At 32.0% G+C, this 24,387-nt stretch overlaps 1 protein-coding gene and 2 pseudogenes across 3 annotated transcripts in view; all 3 read left to right on the top strand.

The window, feature by feature from the left end:
• The window catches only part of LOC149530306 (NADP-dependent D-sorbitol-6-phosphate dehydrogenase-like), a 41,690-nt gene extending 38,628 nt beyond the window's left edge, over positions 1-3,062 (top strand). Inside the window, exons 2-6 of the mRNA XM_089809551.1 lie at positions 1,636-1,730; positions 1,828-1,945; positions 2,055-2,187; positions 2,280-2,499; positions 2,572-3,062. Coding sequence (XP_089665677.1) covers positions 1,636-1,730; positions 1,828-1,945; positions 2,055-2,187; positions 2,280-2,499; positions 2,572-2,802 — 797 coding nt within the window. The 3' untranslated portion in view covers positions 2,803-3,062. The remainder of the gene's footprint in view (positions 1-1,635; positions 1,731-1,827; positions 1,946-2,054; positions 2,188-2,279; positions 2,500-2,571) is intronic.
• Positions 3,063-3,763: 701 nt separating this feature from the next.
• LOC149530305 (putative 12-oxophytodienoate reductase 11 pseudogene) lies at positions 3,764-6,638 on the top strand (annotated as a pseudogene). Its single transcript, XR_016358661.1, has 3 exons — positions 3,764-5,635; positions 5,819-5,998; positions 6,081-6,638. The product of XR_016358661.1 is annotated as a putative 12-oxophytodienoate reductase 11 pseudogene (transcript).
• A 6,224-nt stretch (positions 6,639-12,862) lies between these two features.
• On the top strand, positions 12,863-13,695 carry LOC149530304 (putative 12-oxophytodienoate reductase 11 pseudogene; annotated as a pseudogene). Its single transcript, XR_016358835.1, has 2 exons — positions 12,863-13,055; positions 13,138-13,695. The product of XR_016358835.1 is annotated as a putative 12-oxophytodienoate reductase 11 pseudogene (transcript).
• Positions 13,696-24,387: the final 10,692 nt, after the last annotated feature.

Genomic DNA, 24,387 nt, shown 5'->3' with positions numbered 1-24,387 from the left:
GTGTAATTTACCCCCAGCTGTCAGTTTCTTTCTTTCTTTCTTTATAATCTTTTTGTCCATCTACTGGTTCTATGGAGATTTGGATACAATTTATAAAATGATAAACAGAAGAAAGGTTTCTGGTAAAATGTGACAGTTAATGTCTCATAAAGGATTTGGTACACCATATGTAATTAGTAGCTGTTCATAACTGGCTAACTATATATAAATAATGTTTCTTGAAGCTATGCTCTATACCCTTAGATGTGGCAATTGGATATATCCAAAATTTTTTAATTTTTAAAATCTAACTGTATCTCTTTAAGGGATCAAAATTTCAGGCTCAAATATGATAATATGTGTCTCTGATTCTGTGCTTGTATCTGATGCTATATCCATATCTGTTTTTATGAAACTGTGCACAATCACCTTTATGGTCCATACCATTTTTCATAATCTCATCACTTTTCATCAATCTACGAATTCTTCAGAAGATGCAACTTAGTGTTTTTTAGGCTTAGTAACATTCTTAAATTCTTTTCTTCAAAGAAAATACAAATTTGGCCTGGGTCAGAGCCTGCCAGAGGCTGCGTACAGACCAGGATTAGAATCCAGATTGGATCAGTTTGGATCCATACAAGCTTCCCATTGAACTGGTTAATATAGTTCGTGATTTGACAGGTGACACTGAACTATTAATTAGCTGAGGTTTTCTGTTCAAAGAATTGTAAGTTATGTATGTTTTGTTTAAATTGTAGTTAGTTTTTGGTTGTTGAACCCAGCTGTGCTGAACTGGGGAAAAAAATGCTGAACTGCGAAACACAGACCCTGAACCAGAAATGAACTGGCAACATTGGCTTAACGTTTATCCCCTCAATTTATGATTACGTTGTTTGTGTTGAGCATTTTGTTTTTTGTCATAGACGAGGGCTTATGTCACATTTCTGTGCTCCGCCTCTAGCCACACAGAATAGGAGACCATAATCTTCATTAATATATTTTTTTTCATTCACTAATTAAAAAAATAAAATTAGTGTTTAGTATCTTAGTTTCTAATAGTTTTCAATGTTAATTGCATATACAGTTCACTTTGGTCTGAGCTGATCTAGTAGCAATAATCTGATTTTTATCTCCTTTTAGTTGTGCAGAAGGAAATTGAAGAAATGTACAGCATAGCAATGATTTCATTTTGCATAACTAATGTTTTGCAAAATGATTAATGATGGGATTTCCTATAAATTTTGGATATGCTTTTGGGGATGACTTAAAAAACATTGCTAGCTCTGAAAACAGAGTCAAATAGTTTCAAATGTGAATTGGGCTTCATTTGCGGTTGCATGTCGTTGTTAGTTGTGTTCTTGTATCGTTGCATATAATGGTCATTTCTAGGTATATGTTTTCTGAGTTACAAGATCTTTTTTGATTAGTGTCCTGTTTATCTTGAAATATTGTTGAAAAACAGATAATCTAGCATTCTTTGACAGCTTGCCTGCCAACTTTGTGAGGCAAATTAAGAGTTTTTGGCATCGCTTTTATACTGGATTGATAATAAATGAATAACGTGTATAAATAAAAGTTCAGCAATGTGATGCTAAAAAATTAATAATAGATAATTGGAGGCTGAAAACTGATGGAGATATTGTTGAATGTTTCCAGCCGATTACAAGAATGAGAAGGAAGTTGGGCAAGCACTTGCTGAGGCCTTCCAGCAGGGCCTTGTCAAGCGGGAGGATATTTTTATTACTACAAAGGTACATTGGATATAAATATTTGGTTCAATTACGTAGTATAATCCAAGCATTCTTCTGTATAAATTATAAAGATATAATTTGTTTCTTTCTATGCCAGCTCTGGAATTCAGATCATGGACATGTTCTTGAAGCATGTAAGGACAGTTTGAAGAATCTACAGCTTGATTGTTTGGATCTATACTTGGTTCATTTTCCAGTAGCAACACGGCACACAGGTTTAAACTGTTTCCTGAGCATTTGATCATGTACTTTTTACTGTGACTAAATAAGATTGAATTACAATACTTTAAGAACTTGCTTTCAGACATTGTTTACAAATGGCAGGGGTTGGAACAACTGATAGCGCCTTAGATGAGGATGGTGTGTTGGATATAGATGTTACAGTGTCTCTTGAGACTACGTGGCATGCAATGGAGGACTTGGTTTCTTTAGGCTTGGTCCGAAGCATTGGTATCAGGTAAAATATGAGTTACTTTATTACCATTTATCAAGATAAATAGGCTTAAGAGCATTTACACAGGCTAAAGTATCTGATATGTTGATATGCAGCAATTATGACATATATTTGACTCGAGATTGCCTGGCCTACTCAAAAATAAAACCTGCTGTCAATCAGATCGAGACACATCCCTATTTTCAGAGAGAGTGCCTAGTGAAGTTCTGTCAGAAGCACAACATTGCTGTTACTGCTCATACTCCTCTTGGTGGTGGTACAGCAAATATAGAATGGTTTGGTTCTGTATCTTGCTTGGAAGATCCATGTCTTCAGGTATCCATTTCTACATTCAATTCTTTTTTGATGAAACAATTTCTTGTCATTAACAAACTGTTGTGATTACAGACTCTAGCCAAGAAATACAACAAAACTGCAGCACAAATTGCACTGCGGTGGGGCATTCAAAGGAATACAATTGTCATCCCAAAGTCTAGTAAAATGGAAAGACTGAAAGAGAATATTGATGTTTTTGATTTTGAACTTTCAAAGGAGGATATGGAGGCAATCAAGCTCATGGATCGTAAACTCCGCACGAATAACCCAGAAAAGTTTTGGGGGATTGATCTTTATGCTTAAGTTTTAGCAAAGAGCTTTAAATTTCTCAAAAGAGAATCTGAATTCTCTGAACCACATAGACCAAATCAATAAAATCGATGTAAAATTGGTTACAGAAAAGATTTGTAGGGGTCAAATATTCTTGTGACAAAAACCATATCAAAATTTCATAATTGGAAGCTGTAAAAAGGAAATGGAACTTAAACTTTCAGGTCTCCAAGAAACTTATATTAATGTATCCCTATATTCCATTCAGATTATTTAGATGAGAAATCTTCCCATTCCATTGTATCAGATAGATTTTGACATGCAGTTAGTTTAGAAGCGTAGTTGTTGCAATCATCCAATATAAGTAGTCTAATTGAATTTGAAAAACAACTGGCTTAATTGTTTTCTTTTTCTTTTTCCTTTCAACTTGTTAACACAATTGCCAGTCACAAGAGATTTGGAATACGATGATGAAATACTTCTTGTATGTTGGTGGCTGTTATTTGTAATTACCAATTAGCAAAAATAGTAAAATATAGGTAAGAGTCATGGACCTTTTGTGAGAGGCAACATATATTATGTTCCAAGTGGTGGTGGGAAAATCTGTATGCCAAACCACTTAGGAGATGGCGCTGGTTTGTGTCAATTGACTGCCCTTAACAATTAGAATGATGCTTTCTTGTAAGTGCACTAATTTGAAGAATTGGAAAAATAGCTGCATTATTAATATGTAAGGTATTTTCTTAAAAGGTTTTGTTGAAGTTGTAGCTTCAGGGATTGATTCGATCTGATATACACTATTCTTATTGGTAAATTATCATTTCCTATATATACTTATCCATGTTAAATAATATGTATTATTGTATATATATTGTTATACACATTATTATTTATGTTAATATAATATTATCAAGTGATGATTACACCATAAAGACATGTCTCCTCATATTTATTTGAGATCCAAATCTGCATTTGGAACACATCAATACGACGGCAATGTTATTACATTTGTAGAAGCAATCCTAGATAACATGGTATCATAGCTAGGCTGCAAATGTAAAAAATGAATTAAGACATGGGATAGTATGGTAAGGAATGTCAGATCTGCAGAACTTTCTACCTGTTAAGTTACAATTCTTTGAGACGACATCTCTACAATGGAATCCCTCAACCTACAGCACAAGGAACAAAAGCTGCATTGCTCTATGCGTACATCTACAAGGATGTGGAGTTGTATTGGCTGTGGCATTATCATACCAAATCAAGGAAGATATGGACACTAGACCATAGCGTTCAATATTATTGATAACGGATAACCGACAATATGAATGGGATTGTTTTATGTGGTGTTATGACACAATCTTGTAATCCACATCGTTATCTAGCTCTGAGAGACACAAGCGCACCATCATAAGAGAGGAGGAAGAACAAGTCTGGTACGCATGACTGCAAGCCTTCAATTATTGGTTTCATTCACCCAAGAAATGACAGCTAAATATCTGATCAATATTTAAATATTTCACAAGCACTGCATTTAATATTATTGAATCATGTCAAATACCATATTGTCAGAGATATGGTTTCGGTGCGATGTAAATTAAGAAGAAAAAAAGAAAGGGCTTGTGGATGATACACCTAATGGATAATGTCAGACACTATTATCTTCAATATATTACTGTCGTTGGAGACTAGAATGTCGGGTTCATCAATGAACCAAGGATATGTACCCAGCCCACTTTGCATTGAGAGATGAGATGAGTTCGGGCTATACCATCGACAGAGGAAAGGACAGATGGGGAGAAAACGTCAAGCAACAGATCAGACAAGTTGAAACTGGAAGTTTATCTATTTGCCTGCGAACTGGAAGCTTACCTCTCTGCACATCAACTGGAAGTTTATAGCGTTGCGCATGGATGGGAAGTTATAATTACATAGAATAAAACAAGAGAATAGATATCATGGAACAACGGAAGAACAAGCTTACAATTTCATCTAAGCATCGCTGGACAAAGATTGGTCTGACACAAGTGCAATAGACATTAGGAGAGTCTGATCTAAGGATCTGGGCATTTGTTACAATTTCGGAATCCATTAATAATCCGAAAGATTTTATATCCTTATTCTAGATAACTGATGGACAAGAATCATGTCTGAAGATAACGACACGATAATTCTGTCAATGAAAGGATAAGTAATAAAATTATATTTGTGCTCATACGTATAAATTGTACTTCAATTGTAAAGACATGTACCAATCACAAAACCCCTTACCTCACCATGGAGGCAAAAATTAATAACGTACAATGAATGTCCATAACAATTATTACGTCGAGAGGCATTCTATACAATGGCAGCACAAATGCCCAGCACGAGAATATGCCAAGATTCCTGTCAATAAAAAAGAATTGGGAGCAGTTACAAACTTCCAAATTAAATATTAAAAAAGAATTCCCGAAATAATAGCTGGCCGAAATAATAGGAAGCCAAATGGAGGCCGAAATAATAGGCCCGAAAAAGTAGGACCCGAAAAAATAGGGCCCGAAAAAGTAGGACCCGAAAAAATAGGGCCCGAAAAAATAGGGGCAAAATAATTTCAATATGATTTTTTTTTTTGTTAAATATAATTTTGCATGCACATTCATGCTTTTTTTTTGCGGGGAGTGGGGGAATTTGAAACAAATTCGTGGAATGTGAAGAGACGTCTGTTGGGGGATATGAGGAGCCTCTCAGAAGTTATAAAACCAAGGCTCCTCATTTCATTTTCATTTTATGTTTTTGCAGGAAGGAAGAGGTGGAGGTTATTAGAGGATTAGATTGGAGTTTTTGAATAGGAGTAAATTGAAGTTTTGGAGTAACATTTTTGCAGGTGAGATTTCTATTTTTTATTTACATTTTCATTTAGATTTAGATGTAGATGTAAATTGAAATTCAAAATTAGTTATAATATTCTACTTTGATTTAGATTTCAATTTTAATTAATTTCAATTTGGTTGGCTCTCCTCCACAACAAACAGTGTATTGTGTATTTAATGGGTGCATTGGAATGCAGATTATCAGCCTAATGGCCAATCTCCAGTTTCCTCCACAAGCAAACCAATCTCTGGAAAGATCCCTCTTCCGAACCGAAAGGATGTGGCAGATTTCTTTCCTCCTCGGCCTCTGAAAACAGAGGAAATTTCCAATATAGTTGCTGATTTTCGAAATGCTGCCAGGAATGCAATAGATGCAGGTATGTTTTTTTATTCTGATCTATCTTGGTTTGAAGAAGAGAATGTTCCTTTTGTTGACATAATTAGTCCTTTTACGAACAGGGTTTGATGGTGTTGAGATCCATGGGGCGCATGGGTACCTTGTGGACCAGTTCATGAAGGATAGCGTGAATGATCGAACAGATGGCTATGGCGAAACATTGAAGAATCATTGCAGATTTGCACTTGAAGTTGTGGAAGCAGTGGTGGAGGAAATCGGAGCAGAGCATGTGGGAATTCGGCTTTCTCCATTTTTGGATCATGCAGAAGCGTATGACTCAAATCCAGAGGCACTGGGACTTCACATGGCAGAGGCTTTGAATAAATATAAGATATTGTACGCTCATTTCTTTGAGCCCAAGATTGATAATTCGCAGATGACAATAGCGAGTGAAAAGAGCCTGATTCCCATAAGAACAACATTCAAGGGAACATTTTTGGCTACAGGGGGTTATGATCGGGATGATGGTAACGAAGCTATTTCCAGTGGCAAGGCAGATTTGATTGCTTATGGCCGACTATTCTTGGTAACTGATATTTCTATTGTATATTCTCATGCCCAGCACGGGAAGTTTTAATCTATATAGTTTATTTTGTGCATTTAGTGCACAAAATAAAGAATGCATATGCAATCAATTTTTTTATCAATCTTTATGATAGCTTTTTTTTTTAAATAGAAAATAAAAAATAGAAAATAGAAATTATTCTTTTATGTATATAGAAAAAAATTAGAAAGATTTTATGTATGTAAAAAATTAAAAGAATTCTATATACATCTAGATTTTTTGAAAAGAATTCTATTTAGATCTAGATATTTTGATTGAAATAACCATAATGTAAAAACAAAATATAAAATAGAAATGTTAATATGTGTATGTAGAAAAAATTAGAAAGATTGCATGCATCTAAAAAAATTCTATTTACATCTAGATTTTTTTAGAATGGAAAAAAATGGATAATAGAAATATCAGTTGCATGTTTGTAGAAATAAATTAGAAAAACATGTATCTAGAAATTAAAAAGATTCTATATGTGTCTAATTTTTAGATTTTACTTTATTCTAAACTAATTATTGATGGAAATATATTTTAAAAATATTTATGTAGTTTAAAGTTTAGATTTTAATTAATTTGTATGCAAATAGGAAAAAGAATAAATATTTTATATATATGTAGATTAATTTCTATTTTTAAAATTTACAAGTAAATGAGTACTTTATTCATTTAAAGTAAACAAGTTTTTAAGTAATATATTTTTATTTTAGAAATATATTAATCATAATGTTCATTTATTATTACTTATTTAATATACTTACTCTCAAATCTAAGACAATAGAAATGATATTTTATTAACTTTGAAATAGGGAAGTGTTAAGCAAGTTCGTTTACAAAAATACCAAAAATATATTTGGTCTTTGATCAAATTGGAGTTAATATTAGAAATATAAATATGATCATTAACAATTAAGCTAAATTCAGTTGAAAACAATAATATTATTTAAATTTAAATAAATCTTTTTGAAAAGAATTCTATTTACATCTACATATTTTGATTGAAATAACCATAATCTAAAAACAAAATACAAAATAGAAATGTTAATATATGTATGTAGAAAAAATTAGAAAGATTGCATGCATCTAAAAAAATTCTATTTACATCTAGATTTTTTTTAAATGGAAAAAAATGGATAATAGAAATATCAGTTGCATGTTTGTAGAAATAAATTAGAAAAACATGTATATAGAAATTAAAAAGATTCTATATGTGTCTAATTTTTAGATTTGACTTTATTCTAAACTATTTATTGATGGATATATATTTTTAAAATATTTATGTAGTTTAAAGTTTAGATTTTAATTAATTTGTATGCAAATAGGAAAAAGAATAAATATTTTATATATATGTAGATTAATTTCTATTTTTAAAATTTACAAGTAAATGAGTACTTTATTGATTTAAAGTAAACAAGTTTTTAAGTAATATATTTTTATTTTAGAAATATATTAATCATAATGTTCATTTATTATTACTTATTTAATATACTTACTCTCAAATCTAAGACAATAGAAATGATATTTTATTAACTTTGAAATAGGGAAGTGTTAAGCAAGTTTGTTTACAAAAATACCAAAAATATATTTGGTCTTTGATCAAATTGGAGTTAATATTAGAAATATAAATATGATCATTAACAATTAAGCTAAATTCAATTCAAAACAATAATATTATTTAAATTTAAATAAAATAAGCCATGTTTACTTTGAAACATCAAACAACTAATTAACTAATACAATAATTAAAATAAATGAATCTATTATGACATAGAAAAATATTTTCGAAGTATAATTTCTTTGTTTTTGAATCAATATGAGTTTTTTTTTCTACTTGAAAAGATAAACCATCCTAATTGTCATCCTTAGTTAACCCTAACAACAACCCCTACCTTAGCCCTAGCCCCAACAATGATGTACAATATAACTATAATCCAACATTAAACTATAATTATAGCACTAAAACATATCCCTATTGATATTCTAAACTCTAATTATAACGAAAATCTTAGTCCAAACCATAATCCAAACCAAAAACCTACACACTAATATTGGTTATAGTCCTAACCCTAAAATCTAACCCTTAACCATAATGTAAAAACAAACTCCAAAATATTGATCAAAATCCTAAACCTACCTATATGGATAACCATGATATTAAACTCTAAATCCAGTCCCAAGGTCCTAACCATGGTGTAAACCTATAACCGAACTCTTAAAAAATTTACTAATCCCTAATCCTAATCACATTCCCAACTTTAAACTTGAACCATAAACCATAGTTGTAACCATAATCATAAACTTAAACAAAACCCTAACCCTAAAGGTACAATCATAAAATTAATAATAGCTTAGACCCTAATCCTAGCACAAACCACAATCATGACCAAATATAAATCTTCATCTTACCCCTAATCATAATTTCAATGTTAACCCTAACATTAGTTTCAATCCTACCATGATATGAACCCTAATATAGACTTCACCTTGATCCTCACCCTAATCTTAAGTCTAATTAAACCCTGACTAAAACCTAATCTAAATGATATATCTAACTATAATCCTAACTTTAATTATCATACAATCCAATGCTAACCCTCATGTATATTTAATCCCTAATCTTAACTCTAAATATTCTATAAACTCTAGAATTGACCTTGATTCTAACCATAACCCTAAAATCTAAATTGTAACCATAGCACAAAAGGTGGGGACCCCCACTACATGGCACAATTCTGGGTCTTGGAGCCTCGCGAAAGCACTACAGAGTGAGGAAATGTCAAAAAGGTGACATGTAGTAGCATGACGCAATTTTGGGCTTTAGAGCATTGCAGAAACAATGCAGCGTAAGGAGGCGCTAGAATGGAGACTCATGGAAAGAAGAGGAAAGACATTCATGTTGCTAGCAAAAAACTATGAAAAGAGATAACATGATGTCTTAACCTTCCACAAAAAATGCAAGGTTGATCCCAAGGGGGAATTTGGTTTCCCCAAAAATGAATGATGGTCATCGATGAAGGTCTTCCTCTCGAAATAGACGGCATAGATGCATCGTGAATCCTCACCAATGAAGGATTAAATCACAACCGTCGATGTAGATTCTCCCCTCAAAAAGGATGACTGAGATGCAACAAGGAAACTCCTCCCAATGAAGGATTAAGTCACATTCGTCGATCAAGATTGGCTTTATTTCCAATGGATGATTAAGATGTAGTGAAGAGATTCCTCCCAACAAACGAAGAAGATAGCACAAAAGGTGTGAACCCCCTCCATGTGGCACAATTTTGGGTCTCAAAGACTCATGAAAGAATTGTGGAGTGAGGAAATGTTGGAAAGGCAATGCGTGGTAGCATGATGCAATTTTGGGCTTCAGAGAATTGAAGAAACAATGTAGCATGACGATGCATCAGAATGGAGATGCATGGCAGCATCTTGTGCAATTCTAGGCTTTAGAGTGTTTCGAAGACACTAGCGTATAAAGAAAAGTTAGAATGGGAATGCATGGCAACATCTTGCACTTTTGGGAAGATGGGAAGATAGCTCGCAAAGAAATAAGAGTTATCGAATCTCGCAGCATGAATCAACCCAACCAAGAAAAAATGATCCAGCGTGGTCAATGAAGAAATCGAGCCAACACAAAATGTTAGCCGCCAAATTTAGCGATGTTAACCCTCTGCAAAGAACCTATCCCATTTAAGGTCTCTCAGATCAGACATCAGTGATGGGTTGAATAGGGGGAAAAAATAGCACACAATGCCCTCCTAAATGAAATTCTAAATGTAACACTAATAACCATGGTCCTACTTCTTTCCCTAACCTTATCCATGAGCGTGGGAATATACATATTATTATATAGGGCACCTTATATAATAATAAATATAATCTAAAATCCCAACCCTTACTCCCCTCCTAAATATAACTGTGACCATAAGAAAACTTCTAAATATAACCCTTCCTCTAACTCTAGCCTTAACCATGAGCATAACCCTAGCCTTAACCATGAGCATAATTCTAACTCTAGATCTGACTCTACCATAATTGGACACTAACCCTAACCCTAACCTTAATTTTGATCCTAACTCAAACCCTAACCCTAACTCTAACCTTAACCTTGATTCAAACCTTAACCCTAACCCTAACCCTGGCCTTACTATAACCCTAACCCTAATCATAACCATAACCATAACTCTAACCCTAACCTTAACCATGGCCATAACTCTAACCCTAACCTTAACCATAAACATAACTCTAAGCTGAACCTTAACCATAACTCTAATGATAACCATAACCATAATTCTATCCTTGACCTTAACCATAGCTCAAACCCTAACCCTAACTCCAACCCTAACCCTAATGCTAACCCTAACCCTAATTCTATCCCTAAGGTTAACATTAACTGTAATGTTAACTTTGTCCCTAACCATATATCTACGTATGACTATAACATTTTACATTACAATATCCCAAAAAAAATAAAAAATTTATCTAAATTAAATTCCTTATATTAAATTAAAAGATATATTTGACTCAAACCCTATCCCTAACCCTATCCCCACTATAACCCTAACCATAACCATAATGATGACTCTAACCCTAACCTTAACCATTAGCATTACTCTAAACCTAACATTAACCATAAGCATAACTCTACCCCTAACTCTAACCCTAATTCTAACTCTACCATAATTGGATTCTAACCCTATCCCTAACCCTAACTATAAGCATAAGTCTAACCCTAGCCTTAACCATGAGCATAACTCTAACTTTGGATTTGACTCTACCATAATTGGACTCTAACCTTAACCCTAACCTTAATTTTGATCCTAACTCAAACCCTAACCCTTTAAACTCTAACCTTAACCTTGACTCAAACCTTAACCCTAACCCTAACGTTAGCCTTACTATAACCCTAACACTAACCCTAATCATAACCATAACTCTAACCCTAACCTTAACCATGACCATAACATTAACCCTAACCTTAACCATAAACATAACTCTAATCTAAACCATAACCATAACTCTAGCAATAACCATAACCATAACTCTATCCCTAACCTTAACCATAGCTCAAACCCTAACCCTAACTCCAACCCTAACTCTAATGCTAACCCTAACCCTAATTCTATCCCTAAGGTTAACATTAACTATAATGGTAACTTTGTCCCTAACCATATATCTATGTATGACTATAACATTTTACATTACAATATCCCAAAAATAAAAAATATATTTTTAATCTATATTAAACTCCTTATATTAAATTTTTAAAAATATTTTGAAGCATAATTTTATACTAACTTCATACAACTCTAATTAAAAATTAATTAACAATTTTATAGTAACCTTATCAAAATAAAAAATAAAAAGTAAATATTTTTCCTATTGCGCCGCGACTGCCACTAGCTATATATACCTCTATATATATTACGCCGAGATTAATCGTTCTCGAGGCCCCTATTTTTATTTTCATTAATCCCAACTTCGATTAAAATAACTTTGGGATTAAATAAAAATAGGCGCCTCGAGAACGATTAATCTCGGCGTAATATATATAGAGGTATATTTACGCCGAGAGGCGTTCTATACAATGGCAGCACAAATGCCCAGCACGAGAATATGCCAAGATTCCTGTCAATAAAAAAGAATTGGGAGCAGTTACAAACTTCCAAATTAAATATTAAAAAAGAATTCCCGAAATAATAGCTGGCCGAAATAATAGGAAGCCAAATGGAGGCCGAAATAATAGGCCCGAAAAAGTAGGGCCCGAAAAAGTAGGACCCGAAAAAATAGGGCCCGAAAAAGTAGGACCCGAAAAAATAGGGCCCGAAAAAATAGGGGCAAAATAATTTCAATATGATTTTTTTTTTTGTTAAATATAATTTTGCATGCACATTCATGCTTTTTTTTTGCGGGGAGTGGGGGAATTTGAAACAAATTCGTGGAATGTGAAGAGACGTCTGTTGGGGGATATGAGGAGCCTCTCAGAAGTTATAAAACCAAGGCTCCTCATTTCATTTTCATTTTATGTTTTTGCAGGAAGGAAGAGGTGGAGGTTATTAGAGGATTAGATTGGAGTTTTTGAATAGGAGTAAATTGAAGTTTTGGAGTAACATTTTTGCAGGTGAGATTTCTATTTTTTATTTACATTTTCATTTAGATTTAGATGTAGATGTAAATTGAAATTAAAAATTAGTTATAATATTCTACTTTGATTTAGATTTCAATTTTAATTAATTTCAATTTGGTTGGCTCTCCTCCACAACAAACAGTGTATTGTGTATTTAATGGGTGCATTGGAATGCAGATTATCAGCCTAATGGCCAATCTCCAGTTTCCTCCACAAGCAAACCAATCTCTGGAAAGATCCCTCTTCCGAACCGAAAGGATGTGGCAGATTTCTTTCCTCCTCGGCCTCTGAAAACAGAGGAAATTTCCAATATAGTTGCTGATTTTCGAAATGCTGCCAGGAATGCAATAGATGCAGGTATGTTTTTTTATTCTGATCTATCTTGGTTTGAAGAAGAGAATGTTCCTTTTGTTGACATAATTAGTCCTTTTACGAACAGGGTTTGATGGTGTTGAGATCCATGGGGCGCATGGGTACCTTGTGGACCAGTTCATGAAGGATAGCGTGAATGATCGAACAGATGGCTATGGCGAAACATTGAAGAATCATTGCAGATTTGCACTTGAAGTTGTGGAAGCAGTGGTGGAGGAAATCGGAGCAGAGCATGTGGGAATTCGGCTTTCTCCATTTTTGGATCATGCAGAAGCGTATGACTCAAATCCAGAGGCACTGGGACTTCACATGGCAGAGGCTTTGAATAAATATAAGATATTGTACGCTCATTTCTTTGAGCCCAAGATTGATAATTCGCAGATGACAATAGCGAGTGAAAAGAGCCTGATTCCCATAAGAACAACATTCAAGGGAACATTTTTGGCTACAGGGGGTTATGATCGGGATGATGGTAACGAAGCTATTTCCAGTGGCAAGGCAGATTTGATTGCTTATGGCCGACTATTCTTGGTAACTGATATTTCTATTGTATATTCTCATGCCCAGCACGGGAAGTTTTAATCTATATAGTTTATTTTGTGCATTTAGTGCACAAAATAAAGAATGCATATGCAATCAATTTTTTTATCAATCTTTATGATAGCTTTTTTTTTTAAATAGAAAATAAAAAATAGAAAATAGAAATTATTCTTTTATGTATATAGAAAAAAATTAGAAAGATTTTATGTATGTAAAAAATTAAAAGAATTCTATATACATCTAGATTTTTTGAAAAGAATTCTATTTAGATCTAGATATTTTGATTGAAATAACCATAATGTAAAAACAAAATATAAAATAGAAATGTTAATATGTGTATGTAGAAAAAATTAGAAAGATTGCATGCATCTAAAAAAATTCTATTTACATCTAGATTTTTTTAGAATGGAAAAAAATGGATAATAGAAATATCAGTTGCATGTTTGTAGAAATAAATTAGAAAAACATGTATCTAGAAATTAAAAAGATTCTATATGTGTCTAATTTTTAGATTTTACTTTATTCTAAACTAATTATTGATGGAAATATATTTTAAAAATATTTATGTAGTTTAAAGTTTAGATTTTAATTAATTTGTATGCAAATAGGAAAAAGAATAAATATTTTATATATATGTAGATTAATTTCTATTTTTAAAATTTACAAGTAAATGAGTACTTTATTCATTTAAAGTAAACAAGTTTTTAAGTAATATATTTTTATTTTAGAAATATATTAATCATAATGTTCATTTATTATTACTTATTTAATATACTTACTCTCAAATCTAAGACAATAGAAATGATATTTTATTAACTTTGAAATAGGGAAGTGTTAAGCAAGTTCGTTTACAAAAATACCAAAAATATATTTGGTCTTTGATCAAATTGGAGTTAATATTAGAAATATAAATATGATCATTAACAATTAAGCTAAATTCAGTTGAAAACAATAATATTATTTAAATTTAAATAAATCTTTTTGAAAAGAATTCTATTTACATCTACATATTTTGATTGAAATAACCATAATCTAAAAACAAAATACAAAATAGAAATGTTAATATATGTATGTAGAAAAAATTAGAAAGATTGCATGCATCTAAAAAAATTCTATTTACATCTAGATTTTTTTTAAATGGAAAAAAATGGATAATAGAAATATCAGTTGCATGTTTGTAGAAATAAATTAGAAAAACATGTATATAGAAATTAAAAAGATTCTATATGTGTCTAATTTTTAGATTTGACTTTATTCTAAACTATTTATTGATGGATATATATTTTTAAAATATTTGTGTAGTTTAAAGTTTAGATTTTAATTAATTTGTATGCAAATAGGAAAAAGAATAAATATTTTATATATATGTAGATTAATTTCTATTTTTAAAATTTACAAGTAAATGAGTACTTTATTGATTTAAAGTAAACAAGTTTTTAAGTAATATATTTTTATTTTAGAAATATATTAATCATAATGTTCATTTATTATTACTTATTTAATATACTTACTCTCAAATCTAAGACAATAGAAATGATATTTTATTAACTTTGAAATAGGGAAGTGTTAAGCAAGTTTGTTTACAAAAATACCAAAAATATATTTGGTCTTTGATCAAATTGGAGTTAATATTAGAAATATAAATATGATCATTAAAAATTAAGCTAAATTCAATTCAAAACAATAATATTATTTAAATTTAAATAAAATAAGCCATGTTTACTTTGAAACATCAAACAACTAATTAACTAATACAATAATTAAAATAAATGAATCTATTATGACATAGAAAAATATTTTCGAAGTATAATTTCTTTGTTTTTGAATCAATATGAGTTTTTTTTTCTACTTGAAAAGATAAACCATCCTAATTGTCATCCTTAGTTAACCCTAACAACAACCCCTACCTTAGCCCTAGCCCCAACAATGATGTACAATATAACTATAATCCAAAATTAAACTATAATTATAGCACTAAAACATATCCCTATTGATATAACAAAAATCTCAGTCCAAACCATAATCTAAACCAAAAACCTACACACTAATATTGGTTATAGTCCTAACCCTAAAATCTAACCCTTAACCATAATGTAAAAAAAAACTACAAAATATTGATCAAAATCCTAAACCTACCTATATGGATAACCATGATATTAAACTCTAAATCCAGTCCCAAGGTCCTAACCATGGTGTAAACCTATAACCGAACTCTTAAAAAATTTACTAATCCCTGATCCTAATCACATTCCCAACTTTAAACTTGAACCATAAACCATAGTTGTAACCATAATCATAAACTTAAACAAAACCCTAACCCTAAAGGTACAATCATAAAATTAATCATAGCTTAGACCCTGATCCTAGCACAAACCACAATCATGACCAAATATAAATCTTCACCTTACCCCTAATCATAATTTCAATGTTAACCCTAACATTAGTTTCAATCCTACCATGATATGAACCCTAATATAGACTTCACCTTGATCCTCACCCTAATCTTAAGTCTAATTAAACCCTGACTAAAACCTAATCTAAATGATATATCTAACTATAATCCTAACTGTAATTATCATACAACCCAATGTTAACCCTCATGTATATTTAATCCCTAATCTTAACTCTAAATATTCTATAAACTCTAGAAATGACCTTGATTCTAACCATAACCCTAAAATCTAAATTGTAACCATAGCACGAAAGGTGGGGACCCCCGCTACATGGCACAATTCTGGGTCTTGGAGCCTTGCGAAAGCACTACAGAGTGAGGAAATGTCATAAAGGTGACATGTAGTAGCATGATGCAATTTTGGGCTTTAGAGCATTACAGAAACAATGCAGCTTAAGGAGGCGCTAGAATGGAGACTCATGGAAAGAAGAGGAAAGACATTCATGTTGCTGGCAAAAAACTATGAAAAGAGATAACATGATGTCTTAACCTCCCACAAAAAATGCAAGGTTGATCCCAAGGGGGAATTTGGTTTCCCCAAAAATGAATGATGGTCATCGATGAAGGTCTTCCTCTCGAAATAGACGGCATAGATGCATTGTGAATCCTCACCAATGAAGGATTAAGTCGCAACCGTCGATGTAGATTCTCCCCTCAAAAAGGATGACTGAGATGCAACGAGGAAACTCCTCCCAATGAAGGATTAAGTCACATTTGTCGATCAAGATTGGCTTTATTTCCAATGGATGACTAAGATGTAGTGAAGAGATTCCTCCCAACAAACGAAGCAGATAGCACAAAAGGTGTGAACCCCCTCCATGTGGCACAATTTTGGGTCTTAAAGACTCATGAAAGCATTTGTGGAGTGAGGAAATGTTGGAAAGGCAATGCGTGGTAGCATGATGCAATTTTGGGCTTCAGAGAATTGAAGAAACAATGTAGCATGACGATGCATCAGAATGGAGATGCATGGCAGCATCTTGTGCAATTCTAGGCTTTAGAGTGTTTCGAAGACACTAGCATATAAAGAAACGTTAGAATGGGAATGCATGGCAACATCTTGCACTTTTGGGAAGATGGGAAGATAGCTCGCGAAGAAATAAGAGTTATCGAATCTCGCAGCATGAATCAACCCGACCAAGAAAAAATGATCCAGCATGGTCAATAATGAAACCGAGCCAACACAAAATGTTAGCCGCCAACTTTAGCGATGTTAACCCTCTGCAAAGAACCTATCCCATTTAAGGTCTCTCAGATCAGACATCAGTAATGGGTTGAATAGGGGGAAAAAATAGCACACAATGCCCTCCTAAATGAAATTCTAAATGTAACACTAATAACCACAGTCCTACTTCTTTCCCTAACCTTATCCATGAGCGTGGGAATATACATATTATTATATAGGGCACCTTATATAATAATAAATATAATCTAAAATCCCAACCCTTACTCCCCTCCTAACTATAACTGTGACCATAAGAAAACTTCTAAATATAACCCTTCCTCTAACTCTAACCCTAACCCTAACCCTAACTATAATTGTTACCCTATCCCTACCACTAACTGTAACCCTGAATCTAACTCTACCATAATTGGACTTTAACCCTAACTATAACTATAACCATAACCGTAACCCAAAACCTAACCCTAATCGTAGCTAGGATTCTAATACTCTGTCTACCCCTAACTCAAACTATAGCCCTAACTATACCTCAAACTCTAACCGTAACTCATATTCTAACCCTAAACCTAACCCTAACCTTGACCCTAACCCTATCCCTAAGCCTAAGCCTAACCCTTTGTCTACCCCTATCTCTAACCCTAACCCTAACCCTAACCCTACCCCTAACTCTAACCCTAAATCTAACTCTTTCTGTAAATCTAACTCTACCAGAATTAGACTCTAACCCTAACCCTAACTTTAATCCTGACTGAAACCCTAACCCTAACCCTAACTCTAACCTTAACCCTAACTCAATCCCCTTACCCTAACCTTAACATTGATATAACTCTCTCTATATATAACCCTAACTCTAAATATAAACCTAACCCTAACCCTAACCCTAACCCTAAGTCTAACTCTAACCCTAACTGTAAGCGTAACCCTACCCCTACCCATAACTCTAACTGTAAATCTAACTCTACCATAATTGGATTTTAATTTTAACCCTAACCCTAACTCTAACCCTAACCTTGACTCAAAACTCTAACCCTAACCCTAACTCTAACATTAACCCAATTGTAAAATTAACTCTATTGGTAACTCAAACCCTAAAACTAACCCTAATTATAACCCTAACTCTAAATCTAGCTCTAGCTCTAACCCTAACTCTAACCATAACTCAAACTCAAACCCTAAACCTAACCCTAATCCTAACCCAAATTATAATGCTCTGTTTACCCCTAACTCAAACTATAACCCTAACCCTAACTCAAACTCTAACCCTAACTCATACTCTAACCCTAAACCTGACCCTAGCCCTAACCCTAACCTAGAACCTTACCCTAACCCTAACCCTAACCCTATCTATAACCCTAACTCTAATCCTAATCTTAACCCTAATTCTAATCCTAACACTAACCTTAACCCTACCCCTAACTCTAACCATAAATCTAACTCTACCATAATTAGAATCTAACCCTAACCCTAACCTTAACCCTAGCTCAAACCCTTACCCTAACTTTGTCCCTAACCATATATCTACGTATGACTATAACATTTTACATTACAATATCCCAAAAATAAAATATATATTTTTATCTAAATTAAACTCCTTATATTAAATTTAAAATAATATTTGACTCAAACCTTAACCGTAACCCTAACCTTAACCATGAGCATTACTCTAACCCTAACCTTAATCATAAACATAACTCTACACCTAACTCTAACCCTAATTCTAACTCTACCATAATTGGACTCTAATCCTATCCCTAACCCTAACTATAAGCATAACTCTAACCCTAGCCTTAACCATGAGCATAACTCTAATGTTAGCCTTACTATAACCCTAACACTAACCCTAATCATAACCATAACCATAACTCTAACCCTAACCTTAACCATGACCATAACATTAACCCTAACCTTAACCATAAACATAACTCTAATCTAAACCATAACCATAACTCTAACAATAACCATAACCATAACTCTATCCCTAACCTTAACCATAGCTCAAACCCTAACCCTAACTCCAACCCTAACTCTAATGCTAACCCTAACCCTAATTCTATCCCTAAGGTTAACATTAACTATAATGGTAACTTTGTCCCTAACCATATATCTATGTATGACTATAACATTTTACATTACAATATCCCAAAAATAAAAAATATATTTTTAATCTATATTAAACTCCTTATATTAAATTTTTAAAAATATTTTGAAGCATAATTTTATACTAACTTTATACAACTCTAATTAAAAATTAATTAACAATTTTATAGTAACCTTATCAAAATAAAAAATAAAAAGTAAATATTTTTCCTATTGCGTCGCGACTGCCACTAGCTATATATACCTCTATATATATTACGCCGAGAGTAATCGTTCTCGAGGCGCCTATTTTTATTTTCATTAATCCCAACTTCGATTAAAATAACTTTGGGATTAAATAAAAATAGGCGCCTCGAGAACGATTACTCTCGGCGTAATATATATAGAGGTATATATAAGCTAGTTACGCCGAGAGGCGTTCTATACAATGGCAGCACGGGAATATGCCAAGATTTCTTGTCAATAAAAAAGATTTGGGAGCAGTTACAAACTTCCAAATTAAATATTAAAAAAGAATTCCCGAAATAATAGCTGGCAAATAATAGGAAGCGAAATGGAGGCTGAAATAATAGGCTCGAAAAAAGTAGGGCCCGAAAAAGTAGGACCCGAAAAAATAGGGCCCGAAAAAATAGGGGCGAAATAATTTCAATATGATTTTTTTTTTGTTAAATATAATTTTGCATGCACATTCATGCTTATTTTTTGCGGGGAGTGGGAGAATTTGAAACAAATTCTTGGAATGTGAAGAGACGTCTGTTGGGGGATATGAGGAGCCTCTCAGAAGTTATAAAACCAAGGCTCTTCATTTCATTTTCATTTTATGTTTTTGCAGGAAGGAAGAGGTGGAGGTTATTGGAGGATTAGATTGGAGTTTTTGAATAGGAGTAAATTGAAGTTTTGGAGTAACATTTTTGTAGGTGAGATTTCTATTTTTTATTTACATTTTCATTTAGATTTAGATGTAGATGTAAATTGAAATTCAAAATTAATTATAATATTCTACTTTGATTTAGATTTCAATTTTAATTAATTTCAATTTGGTTGGCTCTCCTCCACAACAAACAGTGTATTGTGTATTTAATGGGTGCATTGGAATGCAGATTATCAGCCTAATGGCCAATCTCCAGTTTCCTGAAAATATTCATGGAATTTCGTGGAATGTGAAGAGACGTCTATATATTACGCCGAGAGTAATCGTTCTCACATTCGTGGAAATAATTTTTTTTGGGATGCAGGGTTCAGAGCTATTGGTAAGGGAGGCTCAGAGGTCATTGAGCAAGGAATTGGTGACATTACTCGGTTCCTTAGATAAAATGGGGAAAATAGAAATTATTCTTTTATGTATGTAGAAAAAAATTAGAAAGATTTTATGTATGTAAAAAATTAAAAGAATTCTATATACATCTAGATTTTTTGAAAAGAAATCTATTTACATCTAGATATTTTGATTGAAATAACCATAATGTAAAAACAAAATATAAAATAGAAATGTTAATATATGTATGTAGAAAAAATTAGAAAGATTGCATGCATCTAAAAAAATTCTATTTACATCTAGATTTTTTTAGAATGGAAAAAAATGGATAATAGAAATATCAGTTGCATGTTTGTAAAAATAAATTAGAAAAACATGTATCTAGAAATTAAAAAGATTCTATATGTGTCTAATTTTTAGATTTTACTTTATTCTAAACTAATTATTGATGGATATATATTTAAAAAATATTTATGTAGTTTAAAGTTTAGATTTTAATTAATTTGTATGTAAATAGGAAAAAGAATAAATATTTTATATATATGTAGACTAATTTCTATTTTTAAAATTTACAAGTAAATGAGTACTTTATTCATTTAAAGTAAACAAGTTTTTAAGTAATATATTTTTATTTTAGAAATATATTAATCATAATGTTCATTTATTATTACTTATTTAATATACTTACTCTCAAATCTAAGACAATAGAAATGATATTTTATTAACTTTGAAATAGGGAAGTGTTAAGCAAGTTCGTTTACAAAAATACCAAAAATATATTTGGTTTTTGATCAAATTGGAGTTAATATTAGAAATATAAATATGATCATTAACAATTAAGCTAAATTTAGTTCAAAACAATAATATTATTTAAATTTAAATAATTTTTTTTGAAAAGAATTCTATTTACATCTAGATATTTTAATTGAAATAACCATAATGTAAAAACAAAATATAAAATAGAAATGTTAATATATGTATGCAGAAAAAATTAGAAAGATTGCATGCATCTAAAAAAATTCTATTTACGTCTAGATTTTTTTAGAATGGAAAAAAATGGATAATAGAAATATCAGTTGCATGTTTGTAGAAATAAATTAGAAAAATATGTATATAGAAATTAAAAAGATTCTATATGTGTCTAATTTTTAGATTTTACTTTATTCTAAACTATTTATTGATGGATATATATTTTAAAAATATTTATGTAGTTTAAAGTTTAGATTTTAATTAATTTGTATGCAAATAGGAAAAAGAATAAATATTTTATATATATGTAGATTAATTTCTATTTTTAAAATTTACAAGTAAATGAGTACTTTATTCATTTAAAGTAAACAAGTTTTTAAGTAATATATTTTTATTTTAGAAATATATTAATCATAATGTTCATTTATTATTACTTATTTAATATACTTACTCTCAAATCTAAGACAATAGAAATGATATTTTATTAACTTTGAAATAGGGAAGTGTTAAGCAAGTTCGTTTACAAAAATACCAAAAATATATTTGGTCTTTGATCAAATTGGAGCTAATATTAGAAATATAAATATGATCATTAACAATTAAGCTAAATTCAATTCAAAACAATAATATTATTTAAATTTAAATAAAATAAGCCATGTTTACTTTGAAACATCAAACATCTAATTAACTAATACAATAATTAAAATAAATGAATCTATTATGACATAGAAAAATATTTTCGAAGTATAATTTCTTTGTTTTTGAATCAATATGAGTATTTTTTTTCTACTTGAAAAGATAAACCATCCTAATTGTCATCCTTAGTTAACCCTAACAACAACCCCTACCTTAGCCCTAGCCCCAACAATGATGTACAATCTAACTATTTTCCAACACTAAACTATAATTATAGCACTAAAACATATCACTATTGATATTCTAAACTCTAATCATAACGAAAATCTCAGCCCAAACCATAATCTAAACCAAAAACCTACACACTAATATTGGTTATAGTCCTAACCCTAAAATCTAACCCTTAACCATAATGTAAAAAAAACTCCAAAATATTGATCAAAATCCTAAACCTAACTATAGGGATAACCATGATATTAAGCTCTAAATCCAGTCCCAAGGTCCTAACCATGGTGTAAACCTATAACCGAACTCTTAAAAAATTTACTAATCCCTGATCCTAATCATATTCTCAACTTTAAACTTGAACCATAAACCATAGTTGTAACCATAATCATAAACTTAAAAAAAACCCTAACCCTAAAGGTACAATCATAAAATTAATCATAGCTTAGACCCTAATCCTAGCACAAACCACAATCATGACCAAATATAAATCTTCACCTTACCCCTAATCATAATTTCAATGCTAACCCTAACATTAGTTTCAATCCTACCATGATATGAACCCTAATATAGACTTCACCTTGATCCTCACCCTAATCTTAAGTCTAATTAAACCCTGACTAAAACCTAATCTAAATGATATATCTAACTATAATCCTAACTGTAATTATCATACAACCCAATGCTAACCCTCATGTATATTTAATCCCTAATCTTAACTCTAAATATTCTATAAACTCTAGAATTGACCTTGATTCTAACCATAACCGTAAAATCTAAATTGTAACCATAGCATGAAAGGTGGGGACCCCCGCTAAAAGGCACAATTCTGGGTCTTGGAGCCTCGCGAAAGCACTACAGAGTGAGGAAATGTCAGAAAGGTGACATGTAGTAGCATGACACAATTTTGGGCTTTAGAGCATTGCAGAAACAATGCAGCGTAAGGAGGCGTTAGAATGGAGACTCATGGAAAGAAGAGGAAAGACATTCATGTCGCTGGAAAAAAACTATGAAAAGAGATAACATGATGTCTTTACCTCCCACAAAAAATGCAAGGTTGATCCCAAGGGGGAATTTGGTTTCCCCAAAAATAAATGATGGTCATCGATGAAGGTCTTCCTCTTGAAATAGACGGCATAGATGCATCGTGAATCCTCACCAATGAAGGATTAAGTCATAACCGTTGATGTAGATTCTCCCCTCAAAAAGGATGACTGAGATGCAACGAGGAAACTCCTCCCAATGAAGGATTAAGTCACATTCATCGATCAAGATTGGATTTATTTCCAATGGATGACTAAGATGTAGTGAAGAGATTCCTCCCAACAAATGAAGCAGATAGCACAAAAGGTGTGAACCCCCTCCATGTGGCACAATTTTGGGTCTCAAAGACTCATGAAAGCATTGTGGAGTGAGGAAATGTTGGAAAGGCAATGCGTGGTAGCATGATGCAATTTTGGGCTTCAGAGAATTGAAGAAACAATGTAGCATGACGATGCATCAGAATGGAGATGCATGGTAGCATCTTGTGCAATTCTAGGCTTTAGAGTGTTTCAAAGACACTAGCGTATAAAGAAACGTTAGAATGGGAATGCATGGCAACATCTTGCACTTTTGGGAAGATGGGAAGATAGCTTGCGAAGAAATAAGAGTTATCAAATCTCGCAACATGAATCAACTTGACCAAGAAAAAATGATCCAGCGTGGTCAATGAAGAAACCGAACCAACACAAAATGTTAGCCGCCAACTTTAGCAATGTTAACCCTCTGCAAAGAACCTATCCCATTTAAGGTCTCTCAGATTAGACATCAGTGATGGGTTGAATAGGTGGAAAAAATAGCACACAATGCCCTCCTAAATGAAATTCTAAATGTAACACTAATAACCATGGTCCTACTTCTTTCCCTAACCTTATCCATGAGCGTGGGGATATACATATTATTATATAGAGCACCTTAT

The sequence above is a fragment of the Cupressus sempervirens genome, chromosome 11 (genome assembly GCF_028749045.1).
Source record: "Cupressus sempervirens isolate cs-2001-9-10 chromosome 11, ASM2874904v1, whole genome shotgun sequence".
Taxonomy (NCBI): domain Eukaryota; kingdom Viridiplantae; phylum Streptophyta; class Pinopsida; order Cupressales; family Cupressaceae; genus Cupressus; species Cupressus sempervirens.
Note: the sequence above shows the minus strand (reverse complement) of the source record. Positions and strands in the feature narration are given on the sequence as shown.